Source organism: Aphelocoma coerulescens, chromosome 8, assembly GCF_041296385.1.
Source record: "Aphelocoma coerulescens isolate FSJ_1873_10779 chromosome 8, UR_Acoe_1.0, whole genome shotgun sequence".
NCBI classification, from domain to species: Eukaryota; Metazoa; Chordata; class Aves; order Passeriformes; family Corvidae; genus Aphelocoma; species Aphelocoma coerulescens.
Genome location: NC_091022.1, coordinates 2,051,882 through 2,068,629, shown reverse-complemented (window position 1 = coordinate 2,068,629; position 16,748 = coordinate 2,051,882). Strand labels below are relative to the sequence as shown.

The 16,748-nt window shown below is 50.0% G+C and overlaps 1 protein-coding gene across 2 annotated transcripts in view; it reads right to left on the bottom strand.

Moving 5' to 3' along the window:
* Positions 1-1,607, bottom strand: part of COP1 (COP1 E3 ubiquitin ligase) — a 125,632-nt gene extending 124,025 nt beyond the window's left edge. For both annotated transcript variants that reach the window (XM_069022630.1, XM_069022631.1), the window contains exon 1: positions 1,052-1,607. In XM_069022630.1, coding sequence (XP_068878731.1) covers positions 1,052-1,389 — 338 coding nt within the window. In that variant the 5' untranslated portion in view covers positions 1,390-1,607. The remainder of the gene's footprint in view (positions 1-1,051) is intronic.
* Positions 1,608-16,748: the final 15,141 nt, after the last annotated feature.

Sequence of the window (16,748 nt, the reverse complement as noted above, 5' to 3'; positions counted from 1 at the left end):
AGCTCCTCGGAGTAGGAGAGGGTGTGCTCCATCCCGAGGGGCACTAAATCCTTCACTGAATCCTCTCCCAAAGATAAGAGGGCTCCAGACCACTCGAGGTCACATTGTCCAGGAAAATAAGGCAGTTGCTGTGTTGTCAGCATGCCGTGAGGAAACACCTCGTGCTGCAGGGCCTTTCCAATAATTTGGGTGCACTCAAGGAGGAACCTGCCAAGAATAACCTGATTTTGCTTTAAAATAGAGAGAGTGGAGGCAAAGCTGCTACACAGCACCAAAACCAGACAAAATCAGAGAATCAGTTAGGTTGGAAGAGGCCTCTGAGATCATCAAGTCCAACCTATGACCCCACACCACCATGTCAACTAGACCAGAGCACTGAGTGCTACGTCCAGTTGTTCCCTGAATAGCTCCAGGGATGGTGACCCCACCACCTCCCTGGGCAGCCCATTTCAACATATAATCAACCCTTCTGTGAAGAAATTCTTCCTAATATCCAACCTAAACCTCCCCCGATGCAGCTTAAGGCTGTGTCCACGTGTCCTGTTGCCGGCTGTCAGAGAGAAGAGTCTGATCCCCACCTGGCTGCAACCACCTGTCAGGGAGTTCTAGGAAGTGATAAGGTCCCCCCTGAGCCACCTCTCCTCCCTAGGCTAACCCTCTCCCCTCCCAGCACCCTCAGCTGGTCCTGGTGCTCCAGCCCCTTCCCCAGCTCCACTGCCCTTTTCTGTACCCACTCTAGCACCTCCACATCCTTCCTGAATTGAGAGGCCCAGAACTGGACACAGGACTGGAGGTGTGGCCTCGCCAGAGCCCAGTACACAGGGACAATCACTTCCTTAGTCCTGCTGGCCACACTATTTCTGATAGAGAGAGGTACAAAAGAGGGTAAACCCCAAAGCCAGAAACCCCGGAGGGCAGCAGGCGTTCCAGCGCCAGGAGGGGCTGCCGCCTGCTCCCTCCTCCCGCCGCTATTCCACACTCCCCAGGCTTCCCGACGGCATGGCGGCGCCCCGGCTTCCCCCAGCGACATATCGCGACATATCCCGCTCACCACACGAAGTCGTTGCTCTTGTCCTCGTAAGAATTGATGAGCCCGTTGCAGAGCGGGGTAAGCAGCGGCCTCTTCCTGCCGCCGCCCCCCGGCGCCGCGGAGGAGCCGCCGGGCCGAGCCGCCCCCGCCGCCAGGCGGGCCAGCCCCGCGCCCGACCCCGACACGGCGGCCGCCACCAGCACGGGCCGCGCCGCTGCGCCGCCCGAGGAGGACGAGCCGGGCGCCATGGCCGCCGAAGAGGAGGAGGAGGAGGAGGAGGAGGATGAGGAAGAGGAGGAGGAGGAGGCCGGTGTGGCGGCGGGCGGCACAGCGGGGTGCGGCGGGCGGCTGCCCGACATGCCGAGGCCGGGCAGGGCGGAGCGGCCTCAGCGCATCCCCGTGCGCGCGGGGACAATAAAGTTCCTTCAAAGAAAAAAAAAAAGGAGGAGGGGGGGAAAAAAATGAAAAATGAAAAAAACCCCACACAATAAAAAAAAAGAAAAAACCAAAAAAACCCCAAAACGGCAGCCCCGGCGCGGCGCTTGTTCAAGCTTTATTGACAGGCGGACAGCGCGGCCGCGCGTGCGCGGGGCGGGGCCGCGCCCCCCGAGGGGCGGGGCGGGGCGCGGCCGCGCTCCCCTCACGCGGCGGCAGGACCCGGGGCTGCTGGGGATTGGAGTTTTCTCCGCACAGCCCCGGCCACAGGCTCGGCAGCCGGCTCGGAGCCGTGGGACCGGCCGAGGGGTGTGGGCCAGGAGCTTTCCAGCCCCGCCTGAAGCCGCTCCCCCTGACACCGCGTCTAGTGGTGCACAATCCTGAGCGCGAGTCTGCTGAGGGAGCTGGGGGCGGCTCAGACTGGAGAAAAGGAGGCTGAAAGGAGGCTCAGGGAGACCTTCTCGCTCTCTCCAACCACCTAGAGGTTGTGGCCAGGTGGGGGTGAGGATTTACTCTTAGGTAACCAGCGATAGGACAAGAGGACGTAGTCTCAAGCTGTGCCAGGGGAGGTTCGGGTTGGACATAGGGAGGAACTTTTTCACGACAAAGGGTGATTTTGTATCAGAATGGGCTGCCCAGGGAGGCTGTGGGGTCACTGTCCCTGGTGGTGTTTAAGGAAAGACTGCGGGTGGTACTCGATGCCATGGTCTGGTTGGCAAGGTGCTGTTGGGTCACCGCTTGGACTCACAGGTCTTTTCCAAGTTAATTGAGTCAGTGACTCTATGGTCTCCCTCAGAGCACTGAGGGGAAGGCAGTGAGGCCTCAGAAAGGAAGGTGCCAGGCTGTCACTCAGACACCCTCCCTGCGCACCCTGAGCCCCCAGCACCACAGAGAGATCCCCTGAAGGCCAGGGCTGGTCTGTCTCTCACAGGAGGTTCTTCACCTGCAGTTACACCTAAGACGTGTACCCCAAAAGGCAGCTGTAAGCATGCTGAGCTTTATCCTGAGTGTCAGGTGCCATCCAGCCCCACAGAAAGAGATGGATCCATGGACCGAAGCCAATTGTGTGAGATTCAACAAGTGCCAGGTCCTGCACTTGGGTCACAGCAGCCCGAGGCAGTGTGACAGACTGGAGGAGGAGTGGTCTAGTGGAGGAGGACCAGGGGATGCTGGTCAACAGCAGCCACACCTCAAGTGCTGTGTCCAGTTCTGGGCTTCTCACTGCAAGAAAGACTTTGAGGGGCTGGAGTGGCTCCAGAGAAGGGCAACAAAACTGGGAAAGGGGCTGGAGGACAAGTCCTCTGAGGAGCGGCTGAGGGAGCTGGAGGGGGCTTATGCTGAAGAAAAGGAGGCTTGACCTTATTGCTCTGAAACTCCCTGACAGGAGGTTGTGGCCAGGTGAGGATCAGGCTCTGCTCCCACATAACAAGTGACAGGACAAGAGGAAATGGCCTCAACCTGGCCAGAGGAGGTTCAGGTTGGACATCAGGAAGGATTTGTTCATGAAAAAGGTTGTTAAGCACTAGAACAGGCTGCCCAGGAAGGTGGTGGAGTCACCATCCCTGGAACCTAACCCTAACCCTGGAACTGTTCAAGAAATGACCGGACATGGCACTCAGTGTTCCAGTCTGGGTGAAAAGGTTGTGATCAATCACAGGTTGGACTCGATAATCTTGGAGGTATTTTCCAACCTAAACAATTCTACAATTCTGTGAAAGATGTCTGGTATTGGGTGAACAGCTTTTCCCAGGCTTGAGCCAGCTCTCTGCTGCCTGGCTGGGTGAGAATCCCAGTGGTGAGGACCACAGCGGGTTCCTGTTTCCCAACAGCAGGCCTGAGTTTTACAGAAGCAAGGGCAGACCAGTTTCTGCACAAGTTAATTAGTAAAATGTTGATAAAGGATGCCCCAAAGATGCTTTGGGTGTTATGAGAAACGTTGCCCCCACATCCAGCCTTTTGCAAGCCAAACTGAAAAGTTCATGAAACACAGCACTTTTCAGCTCCTTAGCTTGGCCAGAAGAACTCTGGAGAGATACCTGCTGTTCCCTTTCATTTCTCTTTCAACAGCCTATGGAAACATACTGCCTCCTTTGCAGCGAGTAACTGTATTGTCTGCAGTCAGCTTTACTTGTCTAGAGTTAAGGAGGCGGCTGGTGAAACACTAGGGCATTCCCTGAGGAGGGCATTCCCTCAGGAGGGTAATCGTAAACCCAGGTATGGGAAAACGCCCAAAGAGATCAGCGCTGCAGCACTCCTCCCAGTAGGGACAGCAGAGTGAGCCGTAAAACCAGTATGGGAGCTGGTAGAACTGGTCTGAGAGAAAAAAAAGAAGGTGCTTCAGGTAGGCAGTATTGGTCGGGAGACCTTACAGGCATGCCGCAGGCTGGCAGGGATGCTGGATGACAGATGTCCCAAAGGGAGCCTGGCAAAACACAGCTCTGGATTTACCCTGGAGATGTGGCTGAAGTGGTAGAGCTGTGGAGTGCTCCTCCTGACCTCCCCTATCGGAGGTGCTCGAATATCATTGGATATTTGCCTCTGTATGTTTACCCCTCATGTTGGGAAAAATCCCCAAGGCAGTCAGTAAGACCCAAAATGTCTCAGAGGAATTCGGTTCAAGCCAGGAAATTCAAAGGCAGCTTTGCTGTGAGATCCAGGTCATTAGTCTCACCTTTACAAGCTGACGTCTGCTATTAGAGTCACTCCCATGATTTAACTCTTCGTTGCTGTTATTAAAAACATTTTAAAATATAGTTTTGGGGGTTCTTTTTTGTGTTTTGTTTTGGGTTAGGATTTTTCTTTTTTTAGCCATTGTGTTCCCATGCTTTCTGTAAATCGCCTTCTGACTGGCAGGTCTCAGGATTAGCTCCATAAAGTCATTGAAATGTAGTGATTCCCCTTGTCTTCAGTGGAAGCAAAAGAGAATTGCTGTTATTTACACCCTTCTTTCAGCCTGGTTGTTGGTGTCTGTGTGCATCTGATTTTCTATTGCTAAGAGAAAGGAAAGCCTCATTTCCTTGTCTTCCAGAGGGATCAAAAGCTTTATGGATGAGCATCTACAATGGACTTTCAGAAGTCGTAAGGAGTAGTACTGGCAATAGCACAACCCCGTGCTTTGCACTGAAATACTGGCTGATCCTTGAAAAGTCTTGCTGATGGCATTACTGACTGTGCTCCAGGGAGGAAAAAATGACACAGGCAAAAGCTGTTAAAGATCAAATATATGCCCACTTATACCTGTATATAACTGGCCTTCACAACATCCCCTACACCCACAGCCCTGGCAATGAGTGTGTTACCCAGCACTTCAGTACCCGAGGAAGATCTTCCTGATTCCTGAGCTTTAGGATACCATTATAAGCTCTTGGAGACCCTCTAAGTGAATGCTTGCTTTTCACTGCCCAGATACACCCGGAGCAGCCTCTGGCTGCTGGAGACCCTTCTTTCCTGGGGTTCCCTTGCACTACCAGTTCCACGATGCATGTATGCAGCCCAAGGGAAGGTCAGATGCTGCTCACTGGAGATACCTGTGTGTTGTGTCAGGAAGGACACGGATAAAGTCTTCCAGCTTTAAAGTTCACTGCAGCTGCAACAGTGACTTGTCAGTTATCTTCTTGTTCTTGTTAGCACAAAATGACCTCTAAGAATTAATTTGATTTAGTCCAGGTATCAACAACACTGTGATTACTCTCAATGGCCAGGGTGCAAGAGTGAAACATGATAGATCAGCTGTGAGAGGTTTCTCTGTCTCCTCCACTCAGCAGTGTGCCTCTGCACTGCCTGCAGGCCGGAATCCTGCATTGAAGCACAACTCATGATGGGCTCAGGACAGAGGGGAAAGTCTCAGTGTGGGGACATCTGCACCCTCATGTAGCACACTCTTCGTAGGGTCCTGCTTCCAGAGGATTGCCTGTGTTTCCTCACTTAATGGAGAAATGTCTGTCTGCCTTCAAAGGTGTGTGGATCAAGCAAGGAAAGCAAACATCACCCATTCCCAAGTGGCCTGAAACTTAGGCTGCAAACAAATCAGTTTCTTTGGGATAAGCTGTCTCCAGCTATAGACCTCAGTGGTTAGTTTACACAAAGAAACTGGTATTTCTGACAGATGTACATTTTGTAAGGCTGGCTGTAGGAACCTGCTCTTACTCTTCTGTATTTTCTAGCCTCTGAATCCAGTCACTGACAATGTCCCAGCAAAGTATCAGTTCTGATCCTGTGCAAAGAGGGAAGACACACTACCCATGGCATTAAAGGAAGGAGAAAAGGAGAAGACAAATAGTCTGTAGATGAATTAACTTTAATAGCAGTGTAAGATTGTGCTCTTTTGGGTACATAAATCCTACTTACTGCAACCCCTGAGTTTGCGACATTTACAGCTGCAGCTCCATTTACCTGTGCAACAAGCAGCTGCAGCCATGATGTCCAGTGGCAGCACAGCCACGGGAATCACTGAGGATACTCTGCACGGATCATCCCTCCTCTTGCAGGGAGACGGAGACTTCTTCCACACTGCATATCTGGGGGAAGGGACAGCCACCTCCCAGGCTCCAGGCACCGTTCCGGACTGCTGATGACTCATTAGGAAAATTGCTTCTGCTTCCGCTTCTGAGCCTGCTGCTGCCACCTAATTTCCACTGGGTCCGTTAGTCCATTCAGGAGCTCAGCAAACCCTGCTAGGAACTGCCACCCTGGCTTGGGAATTGCTGCTCCAGGGGTTATTAGAGAACTGTTATTAATAATCATTGCATTAACCACTCAGCTAGTCAGTGATAGAAATGCCATTTCTCCCGTTTTATAGCTGAGAAAAATGAAGCATAGACAGATTCATCACCTGGTTACAGAGTCAATAGGAATTCTTAATGCTCCATAAATCTGAAAATTAGGCTGTCAGCATCTTCTGGAGTGAACCTACAGCAAAGCTGTTCAGGAGACCTAGTTCCTACCCATCAGGTACCTCCTTCCCCAGTTTACTGGGAGAAGCCAGGACACACCTCTGAATTTCAATTCCTGCAGTCAGGCACAGAGACGTGGGGGTCTCGACGGGATGGAGGAACACAGCTCAGTGCTCCCTGCCCACAGCAGATGTCTCCTCCACAGTGAAGAGCCCTGAGGAGGGGCCATGATGCACTTAATGACCATGCTTTGGTACAGGGCTAGGAGGTAATTGCTCATATAAAAATTCAGGTACATGTCTGGCCGTCACCTGAAACTTGACTGTGAAAGACTATTTTGTTGTTAAAATATACAATTTAGGTTAACTCAGGCTGCTTGGGATATGAGAACAGCAGGAACTGTGGGGGACCTGAGTTGGTTGGTTGTTTTTTCAATTTCTTTTCTAGTTTAATAGTACAAAAGCAAGTAGTGCTAGGAGGGAGGATGCTTAGAGACATCTACTCTATTTAAGATTATACAGAGTTCTTAAAAAAAAGATTTTTTTCAATGCTTTATAACAACACCTTTGCTACTTGCAAGATGAAATTGGATGCCTCAGCCTTAGGCTAGCTCCAAGCTGACATAGGGATTTTAAGCAAAAATGTTTTAACCCCTTTCAGAAACAAGGAATCAGCAAAAATAGAATATTTAAATTTATTGCTGTGTATAAAAAGTTCAGATCTATTAAAGAAAAAAAAAAGAAAGAGGTATATGGTAGAAGTGTCTTCTTTGCATTGCGAACAGCTACATCACTCTGGTCTTCTGAAGAGAAATTTGACTTGATTGAACTAAAATGAGGTTAAAATAATTTGGTGATTCTTTCATAATACTGAAATACTGTCTTCAAACTTCCCAGGCTCTACAGAGACCTGAAGAGAAATGTCCATGAAACTGCTGTTTTGACGTGTGTGCACTGAAGCAAAGCTACAGAGGAGCCTGACCTACAGCAGCAGAAACAGGTACCTGATTCACTACTCAAAATTATGAAATTCCCCTTACACAGGAAAAATGATGATACCATCTCATTGTTAGACACCACACTGGAATGAATGTGTCTGGGGGTAGAGTGAAGGTTCCCTCATGGCACAACCTTTTGCTCCAAGAGTGTTTGACCTTGTATTAAGAGTAGGTTTTCTAGGCAGATATTAACTAAACCCTCCGCTCGGTATAAGCATGGATAGAGATGGTTTCTCACACACACAGGCTTGACTCAGACTCAGTTTGTGCAACCCTAGGTCTGTCTTGGGATGCTGAAGCTCTGCCAAACTCTCTGGTTCTCATGCAGTGCAGCGGCAAAGCTCAGCTGCTCCTCACCTGCTCCCACTGACACCCCCCAAATCTGGCCAAGCTCAGCCCCTGTTGTCACTCCCATTTAGTTAATACACCATGTCTAAATACAACCACGACCAAAGTAACTTCTTGTCTAACTGTAATAATCATTTTAATAAAGATGATTTTGGTATCTATCTGTGTCTAGACTGATTTCTCTCCCACAAAATATGAGAACGTTGATGTAGTTATGTGCTCTTACAGTATGAAAGAAGTCTATTTAGTGGACTGCATTTGGGTCTTTGAACATGAGCATGTGCTGCTATCTCTGAAAACTCCCTCCTTTATTATTATGGAAGGCAAAAGTCATAGAACCACAGAATAGTTTGTGTTGGAAGGGACTTTAATGATCATCCAGTCCCCCTTTCCATGGGAAGGGACACCTTCCACTAGACCAGGTTGCTCCAAGCCCCATCCAATCTGGCCTTCAACACTCTCAGGCTTGGGGCAACCAGAGCTGCTCTCTTTCAGCAGAGGAATAGAGAAGAGGCAGCATCATACCAGGTGTCAGGACCTTGGGGGCACCAAAAAGTGTTGATTGCCTTGAGTAGCCTCATCTGGGACCTCCACCCACACATCCTCTGGCAGTTGGCCCAGGCACTATATTTAAGGTCATCCCGGGACTTGTCCCCTTGCTTGGGGTGTAGGGTGATGGTGCCTAACCCTCTCTAGGGGTGTGACCTGGTACCTCTGCTGTAGGTACCTGGTTTTCATTCCTGCCTCATCTGCTGCTGCCGCCTCTGGATGGGCCTAGGACCTGGCTCCTCTGCTGTGTCTGACTGGTGGACTCTGTTACCAGAATCCAGCCCTCCCTGCTGTGCTCAGGCTGGACCCTTCTTGATGAGTGCCCTGCTGTGCTGGGGTTACCCTGAGCTCCTGGCTTGTCCCCTGCATGGGGCAGCCCTTGGCTGCTTCCCCTGCCTGCTGTCTCTTTTCTAGGCTGGGTGGATGGCAGGTGACAGGGGTTAGTGCTGCAAGAACCCGCCCAAAAGTGTCAGCTGTCGGTTTGGGGTAAGCTGTAGATGGCTGGTAGAAAGTCATAGAATCTTAGAATGGTTTGGGCTGAAGGGGACCTTAAAGATTATCTAGTTCTAACCCCCTGCTGTAGGTAGGGACAACTTTCAATAGACCAGGTTCCTCCAAGCCTCATCCAACCTGGCCTTGAACACTTCCAGGGATGGGGCAACCACGGCTTCCCTGGGCAGCCTGTTCTAGTGCATCACCATCCTCACAGGGAAGAATTTCTTCCTAATATCCCATTTAAACCTGCCCTCTGTCAGTGTGAAGCCATTCCCCGTTGCCCTGCCACTCCAGGCTCTTTTCCAAAGTCCCTCTCCAACTCTTCTGGAGCCCCTTTGGACACTGGAAGGGGCTCTAGGGTTTTTCTGAAGTCTTCTTCAGGCTGAACACCCCCAGTTCTCCCAGCCTGTCTTCATAGGAGTTTATTTTCCTTTGTTTCTCTGTTTCTTTTTTAAGCTAGTCTATATATAAAAAAAAATTCTGTGGTCTTGTTACCTGCTTTGAGCTGCTGTAGCATCCCTGTAGTGCCTCAGTTGGCCTCTGCCACCCCTGTCCCCCCAGCCCTGTGTAAGACAGGGCACAATTTGGACTGTCTTGACCAAGGAGAAGCTGCCCTCACTGAGACAATCTTCAGCCCCGGAGCTGAGGGTGCCTTCATGGCAGCAGCACTCTACCATGCCGGTTTAGCATCGGGGCGATCAGCCGGAGTGGGGAAGACATGGTTTGGAGAGCTGCTTCTTCTCAGTACCAGCGCTTGCCATCAGAGGGCAAACTCAGCCCAGGTGAAGATGCTCCGTACGCGGTTATTGCAGTTTGCTGCTTCCCAGACTCATCTCTGCGAGGTAATGACGAAGGCAAGAGGCCATTTACCGTCCTTCTCGCAGGGGACAGACGCAGCTTCCCATCTCTGCCTGCTGCCGGGAAGGGCTCTGCTCCCCGGTTCCCTCGAGAGCAAATCTTGCTTTGCAGGAGCATCCCAGCCAACAGCAAGAGACAAGGATAGTGCTGTGAGCTTTGAGAAGAAGCAGTGTAACACAGAAGGGATTCCCAGAAAGCAGCAGGTTTGGGCTTTAACATCCCAAATACAGCATAACCTTCCTACTCTGGCTGAATTTGTATTTATGGCTGAATATAGACTTTGAGCAGCACTCAGAAAACTGTACTGCTTGGTGCTTGCTTTCTGTACAGCATCTTGCTGCTCTCCAGAGCCACCGGTGAGCATAGCTGTACAGCCCCAGCAAAACCAGTGGCATTAAAGTAACCTCTACGGGAGTGGTGCCCCTCAAGCGTTTCAGATGCATCCTAGAGGAGCAAAGTGTTCCATACCGCTGCAGCTCTGACCTCTCCCAGGAGCCCCATCTGCTGGCATGTGGGCCCGGCTGCCAGCCCAAAACCCTCCATGCTTCCCAAGGCATTTGGGGAGGATTTAAATCTTGCCAGCTCTCCCCTTTGCCTCTTCCAATGAATCTCAGTCTTAATCCACACCCCTCCCCTCAGTAGCCAGAGGCTTCCTTTAAAAAGCTGGAGGGCTTTTCAGAAGGGAATAATGAACCAGACGCTTTCCCGGTGTCTCTCTTTGTTTTTACAGCCCTGGGTCTCCCCTGAGGACAGAGAGTCCTTTGTACTGCATGGGGTCCCCTTACAAAAAGGGGCTTGTGAACAGAGCATCCTCCCATTGGGTACCACACCACACGGATTTTTTTTTTCCACCTGTCCTCCTAGGCATAGCCAGCTTCAAATCCCTTTCTGTGTGTGTGAGGAACTGAGCCAAAAGCTTTAACCTTGGAGATGCATGGTGAATGTGTGTCAAACTGCTCAGTGCCATCCTGCTGCCCACCCTCAGTCTAGCTGCAAGGTAAACAAAGGGTTAACCTGGTTGTCATCATCTCCCCTGCCCAGTTGATATTTGGAGTGAAGCCACATTCCAGTTTAAAGACAGCTGATAATTGAATAAACTCTGCATCTTGAGTGAATTTAAAACCAAGACAGGAGCTCTCCCCATCAGAAGTCAATACGTTTCCTCTTGCAGGGATTTTTGTCCAGAGCTAATGCTGCAGCTGCCCTTTCCAGCGGATGAGTGCATGCTTGGGAGCAGTCAATTTTTGCCTGCCTTAAGGCTTTAAATTTAGGTCTCTGTGTGCATAAATGAGATTCCTATTTCTATTTCCTGCTAAATGTGAAATCTAGGGCTACAGCCTCAAATGCCCTTCAAACCATTAAGCCTTAAGTAACTTACTGATGGTTTGGTGTTGTCCAGGATCCTCGCCCAGGTAACAAGGAAAGAAAGGCAGAGGGTTGAAAATACAGCTCAGGTGCCTTGTTATGTTTATATTATGGTGTGAATGGAGGAAACCAAGGTGATGTAGCTAATTGACATCATGCTAATTAAATATTGCCTGCTCTGCATGTACCCTTGCAATAAATCACTCCTAGTTTCAGGTGGGAAATTTTCTCATTATCAATACACAGATACACTGTGGACCTAGAGAAAGCTGTTTCCTGCAAAGTTGAGGCTGGTGATTTATTGAGCTCTGTAAAATATGTTTGCTTTGGTCCTTCTTTGTATTCACTGTTCAGTGATATTCAAACAAATGCCTTTGAGCCTGGGAACCAGCAGCTTTTTGGCATGTGTTCCTTTTGCAAATGGGGGCATTCACACCAGAAATGCGGTTCTACGGTTTCATAGCCACGTGGTGGGTAGGCAGAGATGTGCCGTGCAATCTGTGCCCCATCAGAAATACCTGGCACTCCTTCTGTTTCAAACTTCACTAACCAAAATAATTGCATGGAGCTGTTTACTGTCAATCTGTTGCCTGCATGTTATTAATAGGAGAGATGGAGTGAATAATTAGGACTAATGATTAGAGAAAGTTGTCATCTGTTCATGAATAGTTTGAAGAGAGGCAGTGTTCAACAATTACTGGAAAAAATGACTTATTCCTTTTTGGAAATGTGTTTTCTATTATGCTAATACATAAGCACCCACACATTGGGCCAACATTCAGACTTCAGCTTCCCCCAGCCCCATTTTTGGCACTCAAGCTGGTGTGATGTGACTGCCAGAGGTGCTGGGGATCCCCTGGCCCATTGAATTTCCCTACCAGGCTTTGGAGTCATGTGCCTTTAGGAAAGCAGGGACACCTTTCTAAAGTCCAAATCACGGTCTGAGGATCACAGAACGGTTGAGGTTGGAAGCAACCTTAAAGATCCTCTCATTCCAAACCCCTGCCATAGGCAGTGACACCTTAGACTGGATTGCTCCAAGCCCCATCCAGCCTGGCCTTGAACACTTCCAGGAGTGGGGCAGTGCTCATTCATGGCTTCTCTGGGCAACCTGTGTCAGGGCCTCATCACCCTCACAGTTAAGAATGTCTTCCTAATATCTAATCAAACCTGCCCTCTGTCAGTTGGAAGCCACTCCCCCTTGTCCTATCATGACATGGTCTGGTAAAAAGTCTCCATTTTCTTATAAGCCTCCTTTAGCTATTGAAAAGCTGCAATAAGGTCTCCCTGGAGTTTCTTTGTCAGGCTGAGCAAGCCCAGTTCTCTCAGCCTTTCCCCAAAGAGGTGGAGCTGCAGCCCTTGGGCTCTTTTGGTGACCCTCTGACAGGCCCATGTCTGTCTCTTGCTGGGGACCCCAGGGCTGATGCAGTGCTTCAGACAGGGTCTCACCCAGCAGAAGGGAGCATCAGCTGCCAGGCCCTGCTGGCCTTGCTGCGAGTGATGCACCCAGGACACGGTGGCTTTGTGGGCTGTGAGTGCACATCACCCACTGCTACCCCCAAGTCCTTCCCTGCAAGGCTGCTCTCAGTCTGACTTTGGGCTCTTCTGTTGGGTGCTGACAATCAGCTTGTGGGGATGGATGAATCTTGGTTTTCGGTGGCCTCACAAATACCAGAAACTTACTGTGTGAGTGTGGAAAAACTAGCCAGCAAGGGGAGACCAGGGAGCTGGGGCAGTTTACCAAGAGCAGAGAAGACTGAGGAGAGGGTACAGAGGCTCCAAATATATCCAAAACCACCCCAAAAGGGGAAAAAAAGTGTCTCTTGAGAAAAAGGCGAGAAGAGATTGGTTTAAGCTGCAGCAAAAGAGTTACAAAGAATGAAGGAAACAGCTTTCTGCCAGTAAAGTTAGTGAAACACAAGGAGATACTGTGGGAAGTCCCTGTTGCTGGCAGAAGGATCTTCGATGGGAAAGGCCAAATAAGGTTTGCCCTGTGGTCTGGGGTGCCCTGCCTGTTCCTCTCCCACTGCTGGCTGTGAAGATGCAGCCTTCCTCATGCAGCAGCCGTGGGGGATAATGTGTGGAAGTGGACCCTGGAGAATGGGATGTTCAGACACTGGGAGAGATCTGCAAAGGTGTAGGTGGGCACCAAGAGGTAGGATGAATTTTATCTCGCTTCAGCCATCCCAAAGCTAGTTATTGCAGCAAAAGCTATTGCCCAATGTCTCTCAATGACCAAAGGACTGAATGAGCAGCTGTGTGAGAGTTATCCATCCCATCTGTGCCAGTTGTCCCAAATACCTGGGATAAATCAACTCCTCGATTGAACTATACCTTGTCTTTTCACTCACCAGAGAGGGAGCCTGGATGATTTTCTGGCTTTACACAACAAAACAAACCAACCAGTCTTACAGATATGTGAGGTGCATTCACCTTGAGCATCACAGGGATTTTCTATTGAACCACTCAGGTGAGGTCAGGTACCCAGGGCTCTGCTGAACCTGTAAAAGCCCTCTCTAGACTGCACCAGGCGTCTGACCGATGTCAATACCCCAACCCTGTGCACCATTCCTTCTCCTCAGCCACCCTCTGCTCACCAACCCTTTTTTGTTGAGTCTGGCTCTCCAAGTCTGGGGCCTGCTGAAAAAGATCATCCCACAAAGGTTCAAATGTTTAAATCCATTTGCTTCCAGACAGGAACCATACATGGGGTGTTCACTATCCCAAGAGCTGTAGAGCCAACTAATTTTGTGGTGGGAAAGCCTGCCAGCACGTTGAAGGCTGAGGGAATTCTGTGGAACATGTTCAGAAAGCAAATGATTGATTCATCATCAGTGGTGGAGAACTGATTCCAGGAATTATGCGTGTGCCAAGCTGAAGCCTGTCGAAGCCAGGGAAAAGGCATCCTTGAATTCAGGTCATCAGTCAGGGTTGGGAAATGCATGGAGGCCCTGGTACAGGAAAGCTTAACTTCCAGTGCGTGCTCAAGCCTAACTAACCTCCGTTAACGTCAACGGTGATAGAATTAAACATGAGGTCAAGATTTTGGATAAGAATGGTTTATGGCCTGGAGGCTTACATGGATGAGAAGGTCAGACCAACAAGCCAGGGCGTTCGATATTGATCAATCTAATCAAGGAACTCCTGCGTAAGCTGCCACGTGAATCAGGGAATAATTCGGGATAACAGACACATCTGAGTAATTCGTGACCTACTGGCAGATGATTCATGCAGACAGGCAACATCCATCAGCTGCAATATTCCTCACAGAGGTCTTCTTGGAAGGCTTATGGGTCTGTGGGTGGCCCCACCTCCTCGGGGGCTTCATTGAGGGAGAAGCTGGGAGCAGGTGGGATTGTGGGGATACCCCAGCACCCATTGCTGCACTGGGCAGAGCTTGTCTTTCACCCACCAGCAGCCCAAGAGCTTTGGGCAAAGAGGGATCTTCAGGTTTTTCAAGCTGTCTTTGTGAAGAAAGGGATCGAGATGAGGGGGGTGTAACTGTAGACTCCATATCCGTGTCGTGCCACACACCTCCCACGTAACCTTGTGTGGATGTGCTTTATAACCTACTTTCCCACCTGAAGCATCAATGCGTGTCTCTGCTTTCTGTTCCCTGTGTAGTCTGCAAGATCCATCAACTGTATCTGGGTGTTCACCAAGAGTCATCATGGAACAATACCCCATATACCAGAAAAAACCTAGTTTGGACCTCTGAAACTGGGAGCTAAAGTATAGGACTCAAAACCTGGAGAAAAGCAAGCATTGTCATCTCTGTTCACCACAAACTAACTACCTTTCGAGTAGGTAAATGCCTACTCCAGGGATAAAACACCTGCCTCACCTCTCCAGCCCAGATGCACAGCAGTGCTATGGCATCACAGCTGTATCCGTGTTAGGGTTGTGGTTTGCCATGCTGTATCCGAGATTCTACATTGGACAGGGAAGAGTTTGAGCCTGACACCATCAAATTCCTGTTTGACAGTGAATCAGCAGTGCCTTTTGGGAGCGTCCTTTGGGTGCACTGCACCTTTGCTCCTCTTCATGGGCCAGGTGATGCCAGGCAGTGCCAAGTGTTCCAGAAGCAGAAAGTTCCTGTTCCTCTCAGAAGATGTAGTCCAGCTGTTCCACCTGGCTTGAAGTCACAAAGGGGAGAGGGTGGCCCCAAGGCATTGGCAGATGGGGCAGGAAGTGAGTGTTAGGGGGTGACAGGGCTGGGATGCAGCTGGAGAACCATCAAAGAGTCAAGGGACGAAGCTTCCTGAGATCCCAACAGGAGACCTGCACTGGCTCCAAGTGTCCAGGGAAATGTCCTGGACAAAACAATAATCTGTGGGACTGGTTCTTTGGCAGAAAGTCTTGAAATAATTGCAAATATAGCTGCAACCAGAATGTATGAAAGACCAGCAAGGAGAAAGAACTGCGTTTGCATGATCAGCATCAGGCCTGGAGATGCTAGGACAAGGAAGGGAGGAAGAAATCTCTTTTCTGCCATGGAAAACATAATAAGGGGAGACAGCATGTCAGGTCCTGATGGAGTTTGGCCAGGGCCTCACTTGTGCCAGGCTCTTGCAGAAGGTGTGAAAGGACTTGCAGGCATCCTGCTCACGCTCTCCTTCTGTGGGATGCACCAGCACAGCCCCAAAACCAGGGTTATGGTACCCACAGGATGAGCACCTTTCTTTTCCTGAAAGGGCTCCTGTTTTGCCTTGCAGATGGGGAGCAGCTCAGAGCAGTATGGAACTCTCCATCCTCACCCCAGCACACGAGCATGGACTTGCCTTTTGTTCATTTCTCACGGGTTTGGTGCACTGTTTGTACCACCTTTGGTGCTCTGGAGCCTCCTGCGTAGGGGCTGTGCCCTGTCCCTGCTATCTGGCCTCTGTCTGCGTGCTCCAGCGTGGCAGGTAACCATCGAGCGGCTCCCACTTAGCTTTAAGAGTAGCTATAAAAAGGGCTTGACAAGATCAAATGCTAATAGAAAGGTTTTCTGAAGGTCAAAACTGATCTGCTTGAGGGCATTCGTGACTGGGAGATGCCAGAAGAAACCAAATAACCAGTTCATTGTGGAGTAAATAATTGGATTTTAAATACTCTCCGGGAAAGAATTCTGGGTGGGGGAATACTCTGCTAAGTGCTTGGAAAGCTGCTGCTCTTCTAAATCTTCACTTTGCTTCAACATGTATAAAGCATTGTCATTCAAAGCTACAGATAACAAACAGGGGACTTTCTTCCCTGAATTTGTCTCAAGGGTGTGAAGCTTCAGCATCTACAGCATCCAGCCCCCATGGTGTCCATGGATGGAAAGCAACGTCCCACTGCTTGTATCTTTTGTTGCCCCCTATTTTTGTATTTGGAGAGGCAACAAGCAATGCCCTGGACCCTCACTGGCTGGAGGTGCTTTGGTCACAACCCTGAGTGTTGTCCCTTCCCACACTGGAAGAAAGGTGCTACCAGCAGAGCTACAGCTCCCTCCCACCTGGTTGCAGCACGGAACAGTGCCCATCTCCTGGCATGGAGCAGCTGTATGTCCGTATTGACTTCTGGAGGTTAGCTGAGTGCAATTCCACCCAAAACATGACCTCTGCCTCCTTCTGAAATGGGGAAGAGGATGTCAGTATTGCTCTGGCATGTTGGGGATCAAGAGCTGTAGCATCAGCAACAACCAGGAAGCACCCAAATGGCTCATTCAAGCCCTGCCAGCATCCACGTCCTCACCCTGACTGATGCTGACTGTCCATAAGAACAGCAACCACGTCATTGCGGCCTCAGGGCTTTA